General features: G+C 37.4%; 1 protein-coding gene across 3 annotated transcripts in view; it reads right to left on the reverse strand.

Moving 5' to 3' along the window:
* WDR33 (WD repeat domain 33) overlaps positions 1-18,291 on the reverse strand; it is a 110,517-nt gene that overhangs the window by 52,022 nt on the left and 40,204 nt on the right. For all 3 annotated transcript variants that reach the window (XM_032412703.1, XM_032412706.1, XM_032412709.1), the window contains exons 2-7: positions 12,133-12,359; positions 10,657-10,725; positions 9,959-10,063; positions 7,782-7,877; positions 7,443-7,594; positions 5,645-5,742 (exon numbers count right to left, since the gene is read on the reverse strand). In XM_032412703.1, the coding sequence (XP_032268594.1) occupies positions 5,645-5,742; positions 7,443-7,594; positions 7,782-7,877; positions 9,959-10,063; positions 10,657-10,725; positions 12,133-12,336 (724 nt within the window). In that variant the 5' untranslated portion in view covers positions 12,337-12,359. The remainder of the gene's footprint in view (positions 1-5,644; positions 5,743-7,442; positions 7,595-7,781; positions 7,878-9,958; positions 10,064-10,656; positions 10,726-12,132; positions 12,360-18,291) is intronic.

Genomic DNA, 18,291 nt, shown 5'->3' on the forward strand with positions numbered 1-18,291 from the left:
AGGAAGCTGGGTGTTTCTGTTTTTTTCTTGGGGAGGACAGGATCTTGTGGGATGTTTTGTAAACATTGCATAAGTAAAGTAGGTCCGTTAATCATAAACTATGTGGCTTGCCAATTCTACTTCAATAAGTAAAATTATTTCCAGTAAAAAGCATCAAAGATTTTTGGCACACTCAGACTTCATAAACATGTCTTCACACAGTTAAAAACACACTGCTAAACCAAAAGATCTTTGCAGAGGGGTTGATCTCATTTATTAAAGACCACAGTCAATGCAATAAGGAAGGGATACAGAGAGGCTTAGCAAAAGTACTAATAATATTAAGTTGTGCGTACTCAGCAGTTCATTTCCTCTCCATGAGTGCTGTATCTGAAAACAGATATTACCTCCTGAATAAGTCTCAGTATAACCCTTATGTCCATGTTCTATTTACATAAACTAGTATCTTATAACTCATTTAGTTTGAACCATTCATTGTAGTTTAATTTTTGTGTTGTTAAATATATCCTACATTAAAATCCCATAATCTAGGGGCGCCTGGGTGGCTCAGTCATTAAGCGTCTGCCTTCGGCCTAGGTCATGATTGAGGCCCAGGTCCTGGGATTGAGCCCCGCATCGGGCTCCCTGCTCAGCTGGAAGCCTGCTTCTCCCTCTCCCACTCCCCCTGCTTGTGTTCCCTCTCTCACTGTGTCTTTCTCTGTCAAATAAATAAATAAAATCTTTAAAAAAATAAAATAAAATCCCATAATCTACATGGACAGTGTTGGGTTTTTTTAAGATTTATCTATTTATTTATCAGAAAGAAAGAGAGAGAGCACAAGCAGGCAGAGTGGCAGACAGAGGGAGAAGCAGGCTCCCCAGTGAACAAGGACCCTGATGCAGGACTCGATCCCAGGACCCTGGGATCATGACCTGAGCCAAAATCAAGAGTCACACGCTTAACCAACTGAGCCACCCAGGTGTCCCACCTACATGGACAGTTTTAAAGACAAATGGTAAAATGAACTTGAGTACCTCAATTAGTTCCCTCTACCTACACCCTTCTCCTCTCCCCGAAAAACTCTGTAATTCTGTCATCACAGCTCAGGAAGACATCATTACATCCATGTTGATATTACTTTTAAAACAGAAAAGAGGCAGTTTAACATAGTGGTTGAGTGTGAACTCTGGCCCTAAAAACCTGGGTTCAAATCCTACCCCCACCTCTTACAAGCTACCTGACCTTAAGAAGGTTTACTTAACTTTATCGTACCTTGGTTACCCATTTGTAAAACGTGGAACAAACAGTATTTAGCTCATAGGGTTACCAGGAAGATTAAATGAAGTTATCACAACAGGGCCGCCTGGGTGGCTCAGCCGGTTAAGCATCCGACTCTTGATTTTGGCTCAGGTCATGATCTCAGGGTTGTGAGATCAAGTCCCATGCTGGGCTCCATGCTGGGCTCCATGCTGAGCATGGAGCTTGCTTAAGATTCTCTCTTTCCTTCTCCCTCTGCCCCTCCCTTCACCCTCCCACCTTAGCTTACACTCTCTCTTAAAAAGGGGGGGCGGGGGGAGAAGGCGCCTCGTTAAGCGTCTGCCTTCGGCTCAGGTCATGATCCCTCTCCCACTCCCCCTGCTTGTGTTCCTTCTCTCGTCTTGTCTCTGTCAAATAAATAAATAAAATCTTAAAAAAAAAAAAAATAAAGTTCTTAGAACATGCCCGATATATAGTAAGTGTAATGTATCAGCTATTATTAAAACCAAGAAGGTAAACAAAATGAAAGCATGCTGAAACTTTGTAAACTGGGTTCTTTTGAAGAGTATTATGCTTCTCACTGAAGTTTACTTCAGTTTTCTTATTGATTCTGCGTTTTCAACCTTTCTTGTGTACATTTTAGCTAGTCTTAAGTGATCTGCTTCTAACTCTATACAGATAAAACTACCTTTCTAACACTATCAAGACTCTTCTCATATTCTCCACCATCTTAAGTGTGTGAAAATATCCCACTAAAATTTAAGAAGCACGAGGGGCAGTGTCATACCTTGGGAAAAGATTCTTCTACCAGTGGTAGCATACATATAGCATATGGTCATTAATTAAATGGATTTTAATGGCTCTATTTCAATGGGAGTCAAATGCATAAATATCAGTAAACTAAAGGCTCATTTAGATTCATGTACTTCTGGTGCTTAAATGTTCTTTTAATCCCAGCCCACAAATTAAGTGCTCTAAGTAATAATGGAAAAGGATAATTGTGTATAAATCATGCTGACTTGCATATGTTTTACTAATGAATGGTACACGATACCTCTCAATTTTTCAGTATGTTCAATTTCATACCTATGGACCAATCACGATCTTTTGAATAGCAAATCTCCTAACAACAGATCTGTGCTCATTTGAACCTTAAAAAATACTGATTACTTTCTCTTGTGTAACTTCTTCCTTTTCCAAAAAGCATGAGAACAATCTCAGAAAGGACACTAAAATGCAACTATAAATTCTGCAGTCAACAGTATGGTAATGATGGCTTCCACCATGCACAGGGATCCTGTATGCTTATAGCTGATGGTCTACATTAAGAAGACATGATAGAGTGCTTGCTTCAGTATACTAACATACTAAAAAAAGAAGACATGATAGCTATCATCAAATATTTAAAGGGCTGCCATGAAGAAAGTATAAACTTAATTTTTTGTGTTCCCGAGGTAGGACAAGTCATACAGAAGCAGATTTCTGATATAATGAAAGAACTTTCTGAAAATTAAGTTACCTAAAATTGCAAAAAATAATCACTTGAGGTAATGAATACTGTAACACTAAAAATGTTTGTGAGAAGACTGGGTTTTAGGAATGAGATAGAAAAGGTAAGTATTCGATAAAGAATTGAACTACATGATCATAAACATCCCCTTCATTTAAAATGTTCTTATTAAACCCAAGACGCCCGGGGCGCTTGGGCAGCTCAGTCAGTTAAGGGTCTGCCTTCAGCTCAGGTCGTGATCCCAGGCTGCTGGGATCAAGCCCCGGTCGGGCTCCTTGCTCAGGGGGTAGCCTGCTTCTCCCTGTCCCTCTGCTGCTCCCCCTGCTTGTTCTCCCTCTCTCTCTCTGTCAAATAAATAAATAAAAATCTTTTTAAAAATACCTAAACCCAAGTTTTGGTCTAATGTACAACACTAACATTGTGCAGGACTATGCTTACCTGCCCAATGGTTCAGAGTCTGTGTAGGCTACTTGAACATCATCCCTTTGTAGAGACCAACTGACATTTTAGATATTGGAAGGTCCTATCCCTATTTGTTTGACTTTGTGACCCAATTTTCTATGTATAAAGCTAAATTAAATTCACTTGAAATTTTATGTGAAGAATTTCAGATCAGCCTTGAGACAACTGGAATTCACAAGTGAAGGACAGGAAAATTGTAACTGGTTTCACTGTTTTATAATCATCACTAAAATTCAGAGAATTTAGAAAAATGAGGAATGACAGAAAATGGATAATTGGAATCTAATAACTCATCTACTATACCAGACCTGTTATTAGAACTACTATTTGGGTGGTATAACTAACTTGGTTTAATATATTCATATTGGTCCCATATACTCATTGAGGTAATAAGAAAAATGTTTTTAAAAGGGAGCAAAAATCATGAGTAAGCTAAGCTAGAACATACATCCTAAAAGTACATGGAGATTCATTATACTTTTGTACATGCTTGAAATTTCCATAGCAAAAATTAAAATAAAAAGAGCCCTCACATAAAAAATAAAATTCAATGCTCAAATAATATAGGCAGGATGCTGGTGTATTTTTTAAGCCATAGGAAGAACAAATAATAATTCAGCATCCATTTAATCTTATGCAAATTTGCCTCAACTCAAATCTGAAAGTATTTAACTGCTAGAGTATCTCACACATACACTCTAAGTTTCAGAGGAAAAGTTAAGTACTATTTAGAAACAGTTTCATTACCAAAATTGAGTAACATTTCATTGAACACTGAAGTGAAAAATGTTGCCACATAGCAGGTTTTCTTTTATTGAATCCAAGATGCTAGTAGTTTTATATAAGACTTCATAGTTATTATAGTCCTCCCTAGTCCACTGTAAAAATAATTGTATTGATACTTTAGAATTGCTTTGGTAACAATTATTGTTTCCTCTATATTAGGATTTTAAAAGCCTAGAAAAAAGTTATCTGTCTTACTTCTGTTTAACAGCTAAGACTTCCATTAAGAGTGAGAAAAGCTGCAACATTAGTGTAGCGTTAAGCTAGATTCTAGTCCTGGATCTGAACTTATTTTACCTTGAACATGTCACTTAAGCCTGCTGGGTCATGATGCTCATCCATAAAATAACTCCAGCTAAATGATTCCAAAGACTCCATCTAGTTCTGAAGTTGTACAATATTATAACATTCACAGTGAGTATACTCCTTCAATGATAGGTACTATATCCTATCACCATACAGCACTGTGGATGAACTCACACAAAATGTGCAAAGCCAGAAACACGTAAACAAACATGATTTAAAAGAAAAAAAACTGGCTTGAAATATGGGTTAAATATCAAGGGCATTTATTTTCTTATCTAGAAAGCATCAACACTATAGGCTATAAATTAAGCTCTGGAATGTTGTAAAAATTCAACCAAGACTCTTGAACAGAAAGGAAAATCTCTAAATAGTAATTTCTTGACACCCAGTGACTGCGGCACCCATGTGCCTACCCAGCATTTATATGTCAGAGGAAGATGTTACTTTTACAGGATACTGGAATCAAGAGTATGGAGTGGAATGCATTCTTTGTTAAATTAGTACAAGTTCAAATTAAGCACCTGAAAAACACTACCTTCCTAGTTAACAATGAACTAATGAGATTAAATGTTTTTATTAATCAAATGTTTGTTTCAATATTTGTATTACATATATAAACATTTAATTCCCTAACTCTAGCACCCACTGAATTCGCAAAAATGGTAGAGATAAACTGTATTTCAACAGCCCCACTTAATGAAGTCTAAAACTAAGTTAATCCAAGTAAAAATATGGATTTCTTTTGTAGGAGGGAGTAATTCATAGACATTAGTTTATAATTAAGAAATCAATAAAAGTAAACAAGAAAAAATTTAGTAACAAGTGGGCCATGTAGTACGCAAATGTGGTATACTGTTTAAAAAAAAAATAAAAACAAAAACACAACACCTGCTCTCAGAAATAGCAATAATGAAAAGTGTAGCTATTGATACCACAGTTAATCATATTTTAAAAGAACTGCCAGGAGAATGCATCTAAATAGAATTATAGTGCCATTATGTTGGAGAAAGCTATGCTGGCTATAAGACAGGAAAAGGAATATAGCCCTAACAGATGAATACAGATAAGCAAGTAATTTGCAGGGGTGGCGGGATGACAGAAGAGGAACACTTGTATGTAATTTACAACTCAACTCAAAGAATTCAAAGATATTACTAGTAGTAAAAATCTACAAAATGACTGTGAACCAGAGAGAGTGTTCAGGTTTCTTTAAAGAGCCTGACTGAGACGGTGTATATGTAAATAAACTGAATGGAGATGTAAGCTGGTATTGTGGTATTGTGATGATTTAACCACAAATGCCTTCCCTATTTAAATATTCCAATCAGTACTGTTAGTACACGTACCTCGGAGAATTCTTTCCTCATGGCAACGAAGAAAGTCCCAGATTCTAACAGTGCCGTCATCAGAGCATGTAGCAAATTTATTATCCGTGGGTGAGAAACTGTTACATGAAGACACACAGCAGGGGAAAGAAGTCAGCATTTAACAGATTATCTGTGCTTCTCAGACAGGGAAAAATAAAAACACTGTGCTGCGTTATAAACAGGAGTGGGAAGTATTCCAACAGTGAAGAAGCCCTTAAAGAGAATGTTGTCAGCTAACAAACGCATCTCATCAAAAGAAGAATTCAACAGAGTAGTTGCTTCTTAGTTTTCAATCAACAATAGTCCGAGAACTTTACAGGTGTATTAGTACTAATGCTTCCCACACTCCCCACAGTAGTATTTCCTGTCTTACCAATAGAAAATGTGGAGCCGATTTAAGTGTAGAAACTAAGTGAATTTTACTTTTGCAATATTCCTTCAACACTCTTTTAAATCACATAGGAATACCGCTCAAAAAATTAGCATCAGTTTCTGCCTCAGACGCTTCATGAAACGATAAGCTAAAAAATTGTGGACAGGCTATTTAAAGACTAGTTGCTAAACACCCCTACATACGATGTTTCTCATTTATTTGAACGGTCTGTGGGAAACTCTCACACCTTCTCCCTGACAAGCTATTCCATGAATGTTGCACCTTTTAGGGAAAACGAACACAGAGACATTCAGACTGTGTTTGAAGCCAAAGATAATCTACTGCAAAGGATTCTGCCATCTTTCCCTCCCTGGCATGAAAAACCATCAAGTTTCTCATCTATGTCTAAGAACTCTCTTGAACTTTTGAGTCCTATAACTAACAAAGAACCAACTGTGAAACTCAATGTATGGGCAGGACACTAAAGCAGTTTTTGCAGAAGCATGTTTATCCAACAATTTTTGTTAAGATTCTGAAAGTAGAAACAAGTGACTGCAGTGGATGATGTTTTCTATAAAGATGTCAACCTCCTCCCACACATGGGCGGTACACCGGTAAAGAATGCTGCTTAGCTTTATTCTGAGGCTGCAGCAATTCTTCAGGCTTGCTTTCGAGATTTTTTTTTTCCGGTTTTACTATACATATCTCATTGATATGTAAAAATATACAACTCACTGAAAATATTTTAAACTCCACTTATTATACATTTGCATAACTGATGTTCTCAACAGTGAATCAGAAGAAAAAGTCCTAAAGTCCTCTTGACAATGGTTTGCTTACAGTTTCAAAGCTTGAAGAACCCATTCATTACTCCATTAATGTTTGCCACATCCAGAGTTACTTGTGAGTTTTTAGTCCTACTATACTTTCCTTTTGAAGTCGTGGCATAACCAAGCCAACCAGGTCTTCACTTAAGCCTTTTTTTCTTGTATTTTGTGTGAACTCTGAAGGTGTTTTCTGTAGGCTTTAGATTTTATTCAGTTGTATAATTAAAGACTGAATTCTTTATTTGGAATGAAAGATTCTTGTCTTACACAGTAGGTAATAAAAAGGAATAACGTATACACATTATTAACCATAAATGAAGAGAGAAAACCAGTGCAAAATGCGGCAGACAATACATCTCTAACATATTGCAAAGGCTGATACCGGGACAACACTACTTCAGAAAAGTGCCAGCGAAATGGTGAGTGTGTGAAAACAAAGAAAAATATTGTGTTTATAGGGTGCAGAAAGTATCCCAGAATCTGACAGAGCCCATGCATCTCTGCACCCAGAATACACTTAGAGAATAATTTAACCATGACAATAGGGACTACAGAAAATGGTATATTGTGTATAAACCTGGCCTCTCTAATCGCCTCCTTATGTGCCTGGAACATCTTGACGTTGTTCATGTTCGACTGCCAATATTTCACATATCCTCCATGGTCTGCTGTCAACATCCACATGTCATTATGTGACCAAGTCATGGCCCTCACTGGGCTATCATGAGCCTGTGAAAACACAGAACATTTGTAAACATTATGTAAAAGAATATATGACAGAAGGCTTTACAGGAGCATATATTAACTCACAAGAATTATTTGTCCAATTTTAAGTTTAAAATGCCAATAAAGTAACTGTATCTCCAGTTCTTTACAGTACCACAGAAGAATGCTACCATCTGACGATTACTGTTACCTGTAATATTGTTTCAAAATTGAAGGTGAGTCCATTCCACAAGGTGAACTCTCCACTAGAAGCTCCGGTGACCAACCGTCTTCCTTCTGGAGTCCACTAGGGAAGAAAAAAAAGAATCTTAGCTAATTTTTAAAACACTTAGAAAGTATTTACAAAATATCCAATAATCAACATTAAATAGACAATACTGACTTTCACTTAAGCATAGTTCAGATTTATAAGCAAGTACTTTGTCAGAGAAGAACTTGTATTAACACAGTGCAGGAAAAGCTCTAGCACTTTAGCTCATTAACTAAATTAAAAATAGTAAATGCACATGGCACCTGGATGACACAGTCGTTTAAGCATCCAACTCTTGCTTTCAGCTCAGGTCCTGATCTCTCAGGGTCGTGAGATCGAGCCCCATTGTCAGGCTCTGTGCTCAGCATGGAGTCTGCTTAAGATTCTCTCTCTCCCTCTCCCTTTGCCCCTCCCCTCGCCGCCTGCATGTGTTCTCTCTCTCTCTCAAAATAAATGAATATTAAAAAAAAAATAGTAAATGCATTAAAAGTACCTGGTTAAGTTACACACATCTACACCCTTTAAAGAACCTTTAAAAGCAAAATATGCAAAGACCACATTTTCCTAGGATACATGGCAGGCTAACATAAATAAAATGGTCAGTCACCAAAATAACTCAAAGAAGGATTACACCTGCTAGTGGACCAATTAAGGCAGAAAGTTACTGGTGTTTTATGAAAAAAAGTACCAATTTAAGGACATCAAGGATATTAAACTTTTCCTGGCCACTAAATGTATTTAACTAAAAATTATGACACACAGTTGAAAAATACAAGTGTGCTTATAGGAATAGCAGGATGAGATATTTAAAATGAAGACTATTTGGTAAACCTGGCTTTTTATTGCTTACCTGCACATCAGGATTTTGCTTACTTTGATTATGAATAAAATCCTCCTACTTTCCTAGTTTCTGTTATCTACTATGGATCCCAACCAAGTAAATAATACAGGCAACAGAGCTATAGGCACAATACCTTGTCTTTATGTCTTAATACCTCGTAATTTGGACTGTGTACTCCACTATGTGTAAATGTCTCCTGAGACCTTACAGTTTGATCCCCAAATGAGAAATTTACCTAACAAACTGTAACAAATACAATTTTATCCTTCTGTACTGTGATACCAAATGCTCAGATTTTACTCATTTCAAAACAATTTTCTCTATTATGCTAAGAAGATACAAAAATTAGCTGCACACCAACCCCTTTTATCAAATTCCCTGGCAAACAAAATCATACTACATAATGGTTGGTTCTACCAACAAAAAAGCCAATACGAGACCTAAGACTGACTGCAATATTTCCCTCAGACCTTTGGTTCTCCCTGCTCTCTACCATACCTCTCTAGTCTCAGAGGACTTGCTTATTTTGCTCATTTGCCACAATGTTTGCCATTATTATGGCTTCTCTGTCCCTTTTTTTTTTTCAATTCTTACTTGCTTAACTCTATTAACTCTATCCTACATTTCTAGACTTGATATACTGCTAACCAACAAGTACATTCTTACTTAGCAAACCACAAAGAAAATGATTATACTATCACAAATGGTAATATTAACTGGATGCCTGGGAGACGAAGATGGGAAGCCCTTTTATTGCAAACCCCTTCAAATTTTCAAATTTTCAACGATGCCAATCTACTACTTATTTAAAAATTATACTTAAATTTCATGCATATGTATTTAGAACCTACTATGTACCTTTTTGAAGCTAACAATTATGGTCAACCACTGGCCTTTAGCTCTTTTCAGGTGTTTTCCTTACTAATGACACCCAACAGTTTTCATTAACTTTGAGATGTTGCTTTCTAAACAGCAGCAAAAGCCACCCTACTATTCAAGAGCAAGTCTGAGACCTGCTACAATATAGATCCATGGCCTGCTCAGAGAATTCTATGGAAATTGCAACATGAAGAACAATCCAAATGCAATACCTTACTAAATGTGAATACAGTGGATAAATGATTGGGTATTCCAAAATAAAATTATTAGCAACGTAACAATTTTTATCCCAGATATAAGTTTAAAATAATTTAATTTTGTCCTGTTAAATATATGTACAGACTAACTCAGGATTAATTTTTCAAAAAAAAAAAAAAGTACCCAACACAATACTTACCCTAACAACAAATACTGGACACTTTACTTTATTTGTTGATGTTCGAACAAATTTTGTTGTTACTGCATTCATAGGATTATTCAACATCCCTATAGGTGGGACCAACTACAAAAAGAAAAAATTGGGTTTTAAGGGCTCCTGATTACACACAAGGCATAAACCAGGGTAATTATTTCAACATTTACAGACAAATTCAGGACTATACAGCACTTTAAAAGACTATTATTATAATCAGTCTGTATTAATTAAATGAAGAAAACTGAGATATAGGACAGTTAAATGCCATTATTAAACAAACAACAAAATCAAGTATGCGATTTCCCCAATTACTTCTCAAGGTCAACACAATAAACACATATTCACAATAAACCAAATTTAAAATTAACTTTCCTATTCCACAGACTCTGAAGCAGTACAATCTTTTGCTGGACATTTCTTTAAGCCCCAAATCAAAAGTTCATATACCGTTAAAGAAAAATTTTAATTGAATAAAAAAAAATATAACCCATGGAGTACAGAGATATGTTATATTATCTCTTTAGGAATGTTTTATTTAAATTATAAAAACATAAAAAAGAAAAGTCCATGTTTGCACTTGAGATCACATGGTTTTACGTTCAAATGATCACATGGTTTTATGTCCAAATGTCCAAGCAAAGAGGTTTTACTAAGCTAGTATAACATATCTTAATACTTACATCATTATAATAACCTGCATCAGGCTGAATTGCCCGCATATCTCTCTGGTCTCTTTGCCATATTCTATTCTGTTTAAAAACAAACAAATTAATTACTTAATATAAGGTCCAATTATACTCAGTTTGAAACAAAATGTAAGCCGCTACCAAATGGGGAAAAAACAGAATTAAAACTTTTTCATTACGTTCTAAAACAAAGATAACAGTGGGTATCCTAAAGAGACCTTATCCTACTGACATTGTTTAGAATTTCCCTCCTCTCTTTACTCACCTCATCCCCAACCAATCATCCAAGATACTGCTGACCCCAATACATTCTCACTGGCCATGCTTTAATAAAAGGAAAAAGGATAAGGGATAGGAATATGTCTCCAATTCCTTCAAAATCCTCAGCACAAAACAATTCCTGGTATCTTGCCCTTGGTTTTCTTAATTCCTCTCAACCTCTCCTAGACTAGTTTTCCAACTGAATAACCTGAAAAAACATAAATCTGTCTTCATCTCTGAATGAATCTTTTTCTCTTATGTGTCTGCAATATATTAATTATCCAATATGCAAACAGGTCTTTAACAACAGTCTCAGGTAAGAAAAAGCAAACAAATTTTCTTCATAGGAGGCCAGAGCAGATCAAAACCTGATTAAAGTAATAGCGTTAGTAATGAAAAGCAAATCTCAGAGACTAATTTCTAGGTGAAGACAAGTAAATAAAGAACTCAAAAGGGAGAAATATCAAGCAGAGATTTAGGCAGATGCCTACTCTGCCTTTAGTTACCTTGTCAGGGTTGCTTTCACCCTACAGTGCTTGACCGTCAAGAAAGTGGAGCCCTTTTCTCCGACAATAAGAGCTGTCCACCACCAGGGACTTGGAAAATCAGTGTTCCTACAGCCATGCAAAATTGCTGTTCTGAACGTGCGTTCCCACAAAAATATTCTTATGTTGGTAGTCTCTTGACATTTCAAATACACTGGGGTTTAACAAGTGTTTTAAGGCTGGCTTTGGGATTAAAGTACCATTTTCTGAGATTTGCTGTGAACTTTGTTCTAAAAGTTTAAACTATGGGACGCCTGGGTGGCTCAGTTGGTTAAGCGTCTGCCTTCGGCTCGGGTCATGATCCCAGGGTCCTGGGATCGAGTCCCGTGTCTGGCTCCTTGCTCCACGGGGAGCCTGCTTTTCCCTCTGCCTGCCACTCCCCCTGCTTGTGCTCTCATGCTCACTCACTCTCTCCAACAAATAAATAATCTTTTTTAAAAAAAGAAGTTTAAACTATAAATCACAGTTTAAATTTTACAATTTTTGAGAAGATGATTCATGCATGCAGAAAGTAAAAAAGTACTAGTGATTGGCCTCATTTGAAATTCCACTTCATCCCACTAATTCAAGAAACACAGTTATACTTATTACCCTGCATTCTAAAAACTTTCTTCTTTTTAAAAAGCCAAAGTTTGGTCATCAGAAGCACATTAACTAGACTTACCTCCAAATACTTAATTACAGATGGATTATAGTCTATGGTTTTTCGGTTTACTGCTTTTCTCATCCGTTTTCCATCAAAGGTAAGCTGCTGCATTGCTTGCTGCTGTGCAAAATCAGGTCGCTTATAAAATAGTTGTCGAGGTGCTTGGTGTTGGAACCTTGGCATATGGAAAAAACGAGGAGGAGAACCAATTTCTGTAGCCATGGTGATGTATTCGTTCTAGGACACTAGGGTAGGGAAAAAGTATTTTCACTACAAATATCAGCACTGCACCATTACTTGAAAACATTTTAAAATGAACATTTTTCATACTTCTCTTCCATTTTCTAATAGATATCATTTCTAGCTTTTAGTCAACCTAATTACAAAATGAACTATCAGATTTAATGGCAGAAACCAGTTATACATTTGAAAAAGGCCAATTCACAGAATAAGTGCTAATGAGCATTTGTTGTAAAATTCAGCCTGGTGAACAGCATGGGGTCAATGTGCTGTGTACTGTGTCTGTGTGAGGTAGGGGAGGAGAGTAGAATCACTGAGAACTGTTCACATTTTTAAAACGAAGTTTTCATTAGATGTTTGATGGTAAAACAAATCATTTTAAGCTCATCATAAGACCCCATTTCATTTATGCAAGAGTCACTACAAAATTTTTAAATCTGACTTTTTTTGTCCTTTTAACTTTCCTAGGAATAGTGCAGAAAAAGGAATAAACTATCCTATTTCATATGAATGCTAGAAGTATGTGTATCTAGGGGCTCCTGGGTGGTACAATCAGTTAAGCGTCCCACTCTTGATTTCGGCTCAGGTCATGATCTCAGGGTCGTGAGATCCAACCACACATCTGGCTCTGTGCTCAGCGCAGAGTCCGCTTGAGACTGTCACTCTCCCTCTGCCCCTCCTCCCACTCACACTCACATGCTCTCTCTAAACAAAATCTTTAAAAAGAAAAAAAAATTTTTTTAAATAAAAGTATATAGATCTAATTTCAGAATCAAAGTACCACAGAACTGTATTTCTCAATATGTGTATTTATATATTTATACAGGCAACATTAAGCTAACATCTCAACGGAAAAAATATTAAGAGCTTAAAAGTTTTCCAACTTTAAGGCTCTCCAATTAAATTTACATTCCAATAATATAAATATGCATGATATAAAAACACATTTTTAAGCACATTTTAAAAACCAGACTATGAAAAACACCTTTATAAAGGGTGTTAGTTAAGGGGCGCCTGGGTAGCTCAGTCGTCAAGCATCTGCCTTCGGCTCAGGTCATGATCCCAGGGTCCTGGGACTGAGCCCTCCATTGGGCTCCCTGCTCAACGGGAAGCCTGCTTCTCCCTCTCCCACTCCCCCTGCTTGTGTTCCCTCTCTCGCTGTGTCTCTCTGTCAAATAAATAAATAAAATCTTACAAAAAAAAAAAAAAAAAAAAGGTGTTAGTTAAAAGCGACTTCCACAATTATTTTTGTTTTGATAGCAGGAGAGATTGTACTCTGCATTATTTTTCTATAGTCTTATATTTGCCTTTCCTCATTCAAGACACTAAACAAAGACCTGAACAAAATTTATGATTTCCTTTGGATGAAAATATTCATAGTACTATTACCTTATTCTGTCACTTTAGTCTCTACTGAAACCACTTAATAATGATAATGGAAGGGGGGGATGACAGGAGGAACAAAAAATAACAAAAATAAGTAGTGTGATAAAATATACATTTAATACATATTATTTCCACTACTCTGGAGCAATCCCAGAAGGTTTCTCACAAATGTTAATTTATAATGAGATAAACATTCTGTCTTTCTCTTAGGGCTATGTGTGAATTAAATCAGGATGCACAAATTGCACTAAGCATTTGACTCAATAATATTGGTGAAGGAATCTGTTTATTCAGCTATCCCATGAATCCAAGTAAGTTTCAGCATCCAGATTTCAACTAATGGCTTCAATTCAGATATCTAGGCCAGTAATTCCAAAAGGATGCAGCTTTGGGGCTCCTGGCTGGCTCAGTGGAAGAGCATCCAACTCTTGATCTCAGGGTCATGAGTTAGACCCCCAGGTTGGGTGTACAGATTACTTAAATAAAACTTTAAAAAATAAATAAAAAAGGGGCACCTGGGTGGCTCAGTGGGTTAAGCATCTGCCTTCGGCTCAGGTCATGATCCCAGGGTCCTGGGATCGAGCCCTGCATCGGGCTCCCTGCTCAGTGGGAAGCCTGTTTCTCCCTCTCCAACTCCCCCTGCTTGTGTTCCTGCTCTCGCTCTCTCTGTCAAATAAATAAATAAAATCTTTTTAAAATAAATAAATAAATAAATATAAAAATAAAAAGACATAGCTTGAAAAGTATATCCTAAAATTACTATTTTTTCACTTTACAATAAATTTCTAATTTTATGAGAATAAAATCATTCTAATAATCTACTTTCTAGTATGATTGATATCAAATGAGAATTAAGTTTTTTTACTGAAGTATGGTTAATCAACGATGTTACAAAAATAACATTTTAGGGGTTAGTCAGTAGAGTATCTGACTCATGATCTCAGGGTCTTAAGTTCAAGCCCCACGTTGGGCATGGAGTCTAGTTAAAAAACAAACAAACAAACAACAACAACAACAACAACAAAAAAAAAACCCACATTTTTACACATCCAGGGGTGCCTGGGTGGCTCAGTAGGTTAAGCATCTGCTTTTGGCTCAGGTCATGATCCCAGGGTCCTGGGATTGAGCCCCACATTGGGATCCCTGCTCAGTGGAGAGCCTGCTTCTCCCTCTCCTCCCAGCTCATGCTCTCTCTCGCTATCTCTCTCTTCCAAATAAATAAAATCTTTAAAAAAAAAAGTATTCAGCGCCCCAAAAAAGGGAATATAGCACTGATACACGCTACAACACGAATGAATCTTAAATACATTATGTTAAGGGGGCATCTGTGTGGCTCAGTCAGTTGAGTGTCCACTCTTAGATTCGGCTCAGGGTCATGAAATTGAGCCCCATGCAGGGTTCCGTGCTCTGCAGGGAGTTGGCCTGAGATTCTTTCCCTCTCCCTCTGCCCCTTCTTTCCCCCCCAAAATAAATAAAATCTTTAAAAAAAAAACAAAAAACTCCTTAAATACATTATGTTAAATGAAAAAAGCCAGACATAAAAGGTCACATATTGTATAATTCCATTTATATGAAAAATCCAGAACAGATGAACACAGACAAAGACAGAAAACAGATTAGTGGTTGCCAGGGGCTGGGGAAGGGAGGAATAGGAAGTGAATGCTTTATGGGATTTCCTTTAGGGATGAGGAAAATGTTTGGAACTAGACAGAGGTACAGCTGCACAACGTTGTGAATGTACTAAGTGATACTGAAATGGGCACTTTAAAATGGTTAAAACAGGGGCGCCTGGGTGGATCAGTCAGTTAAGCATCTGCCTTTGGCTCAGGTCATGATCCCAGGATCCTGGGATCTAGCCCCGCATCGGGCTCCCTGCTCTGTGGAAAGCCTGCTTCTCCCTCTCCCTCTGCTGCTCCCCCTGCTTGTGCTCTCCCTCACTCTCTCTCAAATAAAATCTTTAAAAATAAATAAATAAAAATAAAATGGTTAAAACAGTGAATTTTATGTTATGTGACTTTTTTTTTTTTTAAGATTATTTATTTATTTATTTGTCAGAGAGAGAGAGAGCACAAGCAGGGGGAGCAGCAGAGGGAGAGGGAGAGGCAGCCTCCTCACTGAGCAAGGAGCCCGATGTGGGACTCGATCCCAGGACCCTGGGATCATGACCTGAGCCGAAGGCAGACGCTGAACGACTGAGCCACCCAGGCATCCCTGTTATGTGACTTTTATCTCAGTTAAAAAATGGGGGATTTAATCCACTGGAAAAAATTTTATTTTATTATTTTTTTTAAAAGATTTTATTTATTTATTTGAGAGAGAGAGAATGAGAGAGAGCACATGAGAGGGGTTAGGGTCAGAGGGAGAAGCAGACTCCCTGCCAAGCAGGGAGCCCGATGCGGGACTCGATCCAGGGACTCCAGGATCATGACCTGAGCCGAAGGTAGTCGCTTAACCAACTGAGCCACCCAGGCACCCTGGAAAAAATTTTAGATGGAGGTAGATGAAACATTAACAGAAAATTGACAGTGTTGAAGATGGATGATAGGTACATGGAAACAAAGCATTAACCAAGAGCCAAATCAAGGATCTACTGTACAAACAGGAGGAAAATAACTGAAGTCAAACATGAAACAATCACTATGCTATTACTAACACTCCTGAATAATTCACATGTTAAAGCTGAAGAAAGATATTACTCCTTCACTTAAGACCTTATATAGAGGATGGGAGAAAATACCTTTCCATTTACAAATTTGTATTCTAAAAAAAAAACAACTTTAACTTTTCGTGAATGGTCAAGTACTAGTGTTCTAAAAATAAAGGTCCAGCATGAAGAAAAAGAGGGGGAAAGTACAATTATATTTTACATTAAGATCTAGCCCTAAAATAAAACAGAAACAAACCCCCTCAAAATACAGTGACCAATCTTCACATTAAACCTACACACTTCAGCTTCACTTCCTATAAACCGTTGTCACTTACCAAAGTCAAAACAGAGCCTTTTAGTAGCTGTTATGGGCTGAATTGTGTCCCCGCACAAATTCATATGTTGAAGTCCTAACCTCCAATACCTCAGAATGTGACTATATTTGGAGATAGAGCCCTAATCCATATGACTAGTGTCCTTGTAAGAGGAGATTAGGACACAAACATACACAGAAGGAAAGCCATATGAAATTACAGGGAAAAGAGAATCATCTACATGTCAAGGAGAAAGGCCTCAGAAGAAAACAACCCTGCTCAAATCTTCTTTTTTTTTTTTAAAGATTGTATTTATTCATTTGACAGAGAGGCAGTGAGAGAGGGGACACAAGCAGGGGGAGTGGGAGAGGGAAAAGCAGGCCTCCTACTGAGCAGGGAGCCTGATGCGGGGCTCGATCCCAGGACCCTGGGATCATGACCTGAGCCGAAGGCAGATGCCCAACAACTGAGCCACCCAGGTGCCCCAACCCCGCTCAAATCTTAATCTTGGACCTCTAACTTCCAAAACTGTGAAAAAACACATTCTTGTTGTTTAAGCCACCAAGTCTGTGGTACTTTGTTATGACAAGCCTAGCAGACAAATACAGTGACAGAGCTAAATACCTGGCCCTCCTGGCTCACCAATATGGGTTGCCGAAAGATTCCAGCAACAATAAAACAGCTTTCTCTAACAGAGACAGCAGAAAACTCCATACATGAGGTTGAAAAATAAGTGACCCAGACAGAAAGAACTATCACTCAAGTCATTAAAACTATCCTTTAGGCTTCACTCAGGACTACATTTCAAGGAACTCTCTCTCTCTCTCTCTCTATATATATATATAACCAAATGCAGAAAACATGTTTTATAAGCTTAGTGACGTGACATTACCAAAATTATAACTAAAGACAGAAAAGTGGATAGAAAAAAACCATAAATACTTTTCTTCAAGAAAAGTCATTACAAATTTTACACTGTAGAACTGTGCTATGCGGTGCCTGGGTGGCACATTCAGTTAAGCGTCCAACTCCTGGTTTGGCTCAAGTCATGGTCTCAGAGCCATGGGATCAAGGCCCACATCAGGCTCTGTGTTCACCACGGGGTCTGAGATTCTCTCTCCCTCTGCCCCTCCCACTCATGCTCTCTAAAATAAATAAATCTTAAAAAAAAAAAAAAAAAAAAAAAGAGAGGTGCCTGGGTGGCTCACTCGGATGAGCATCTGCCTTCAGCTCAGGTCATGATCCCAGGGTCCTGGGATTGAGCCCTATGTTGGGCTCCCTGCTCAGCGGGGAGTCTGCTTCTCCCTCTCCCATTCCCTCTGTTTGTGTTCCCTCTCTTGCTTGCTCTGTCAAATAAATAAATGAAAACCTTTATAAAAAAAAAAAGGTTAAGACTTAAACTGGAAATTATATAGAAAAATTAATTTGGGTAATAAGCAGGCATCACCAAAATCAGAGGTAGTTCCTAGCCATGAATACACACACACTTAGAAATTCTGAAACACATGAAAAATCCCTGTGACACAGGGAAGCATAATGAGAAATGCAATTCATTTCAATAACTTATTAGTGAGCGCTAACTACTTGACA

This window comes from Phoca vitulina, unplaced genomic scaffold (assembly GCF_004348235.1).
Source record: "Phoca vitulina isolate PV1807 unplaced genomic scaffold, GSC_HSeal_1.0 scaffold1, whole genome shotgun sequence".
Taxonomy (NCBI): domain Eukaryota; kingdom Metazoa; phylum Chordata; class Mammalia; order Carnivora; family Phocidae; genus Phoca; species Phoca vitulina.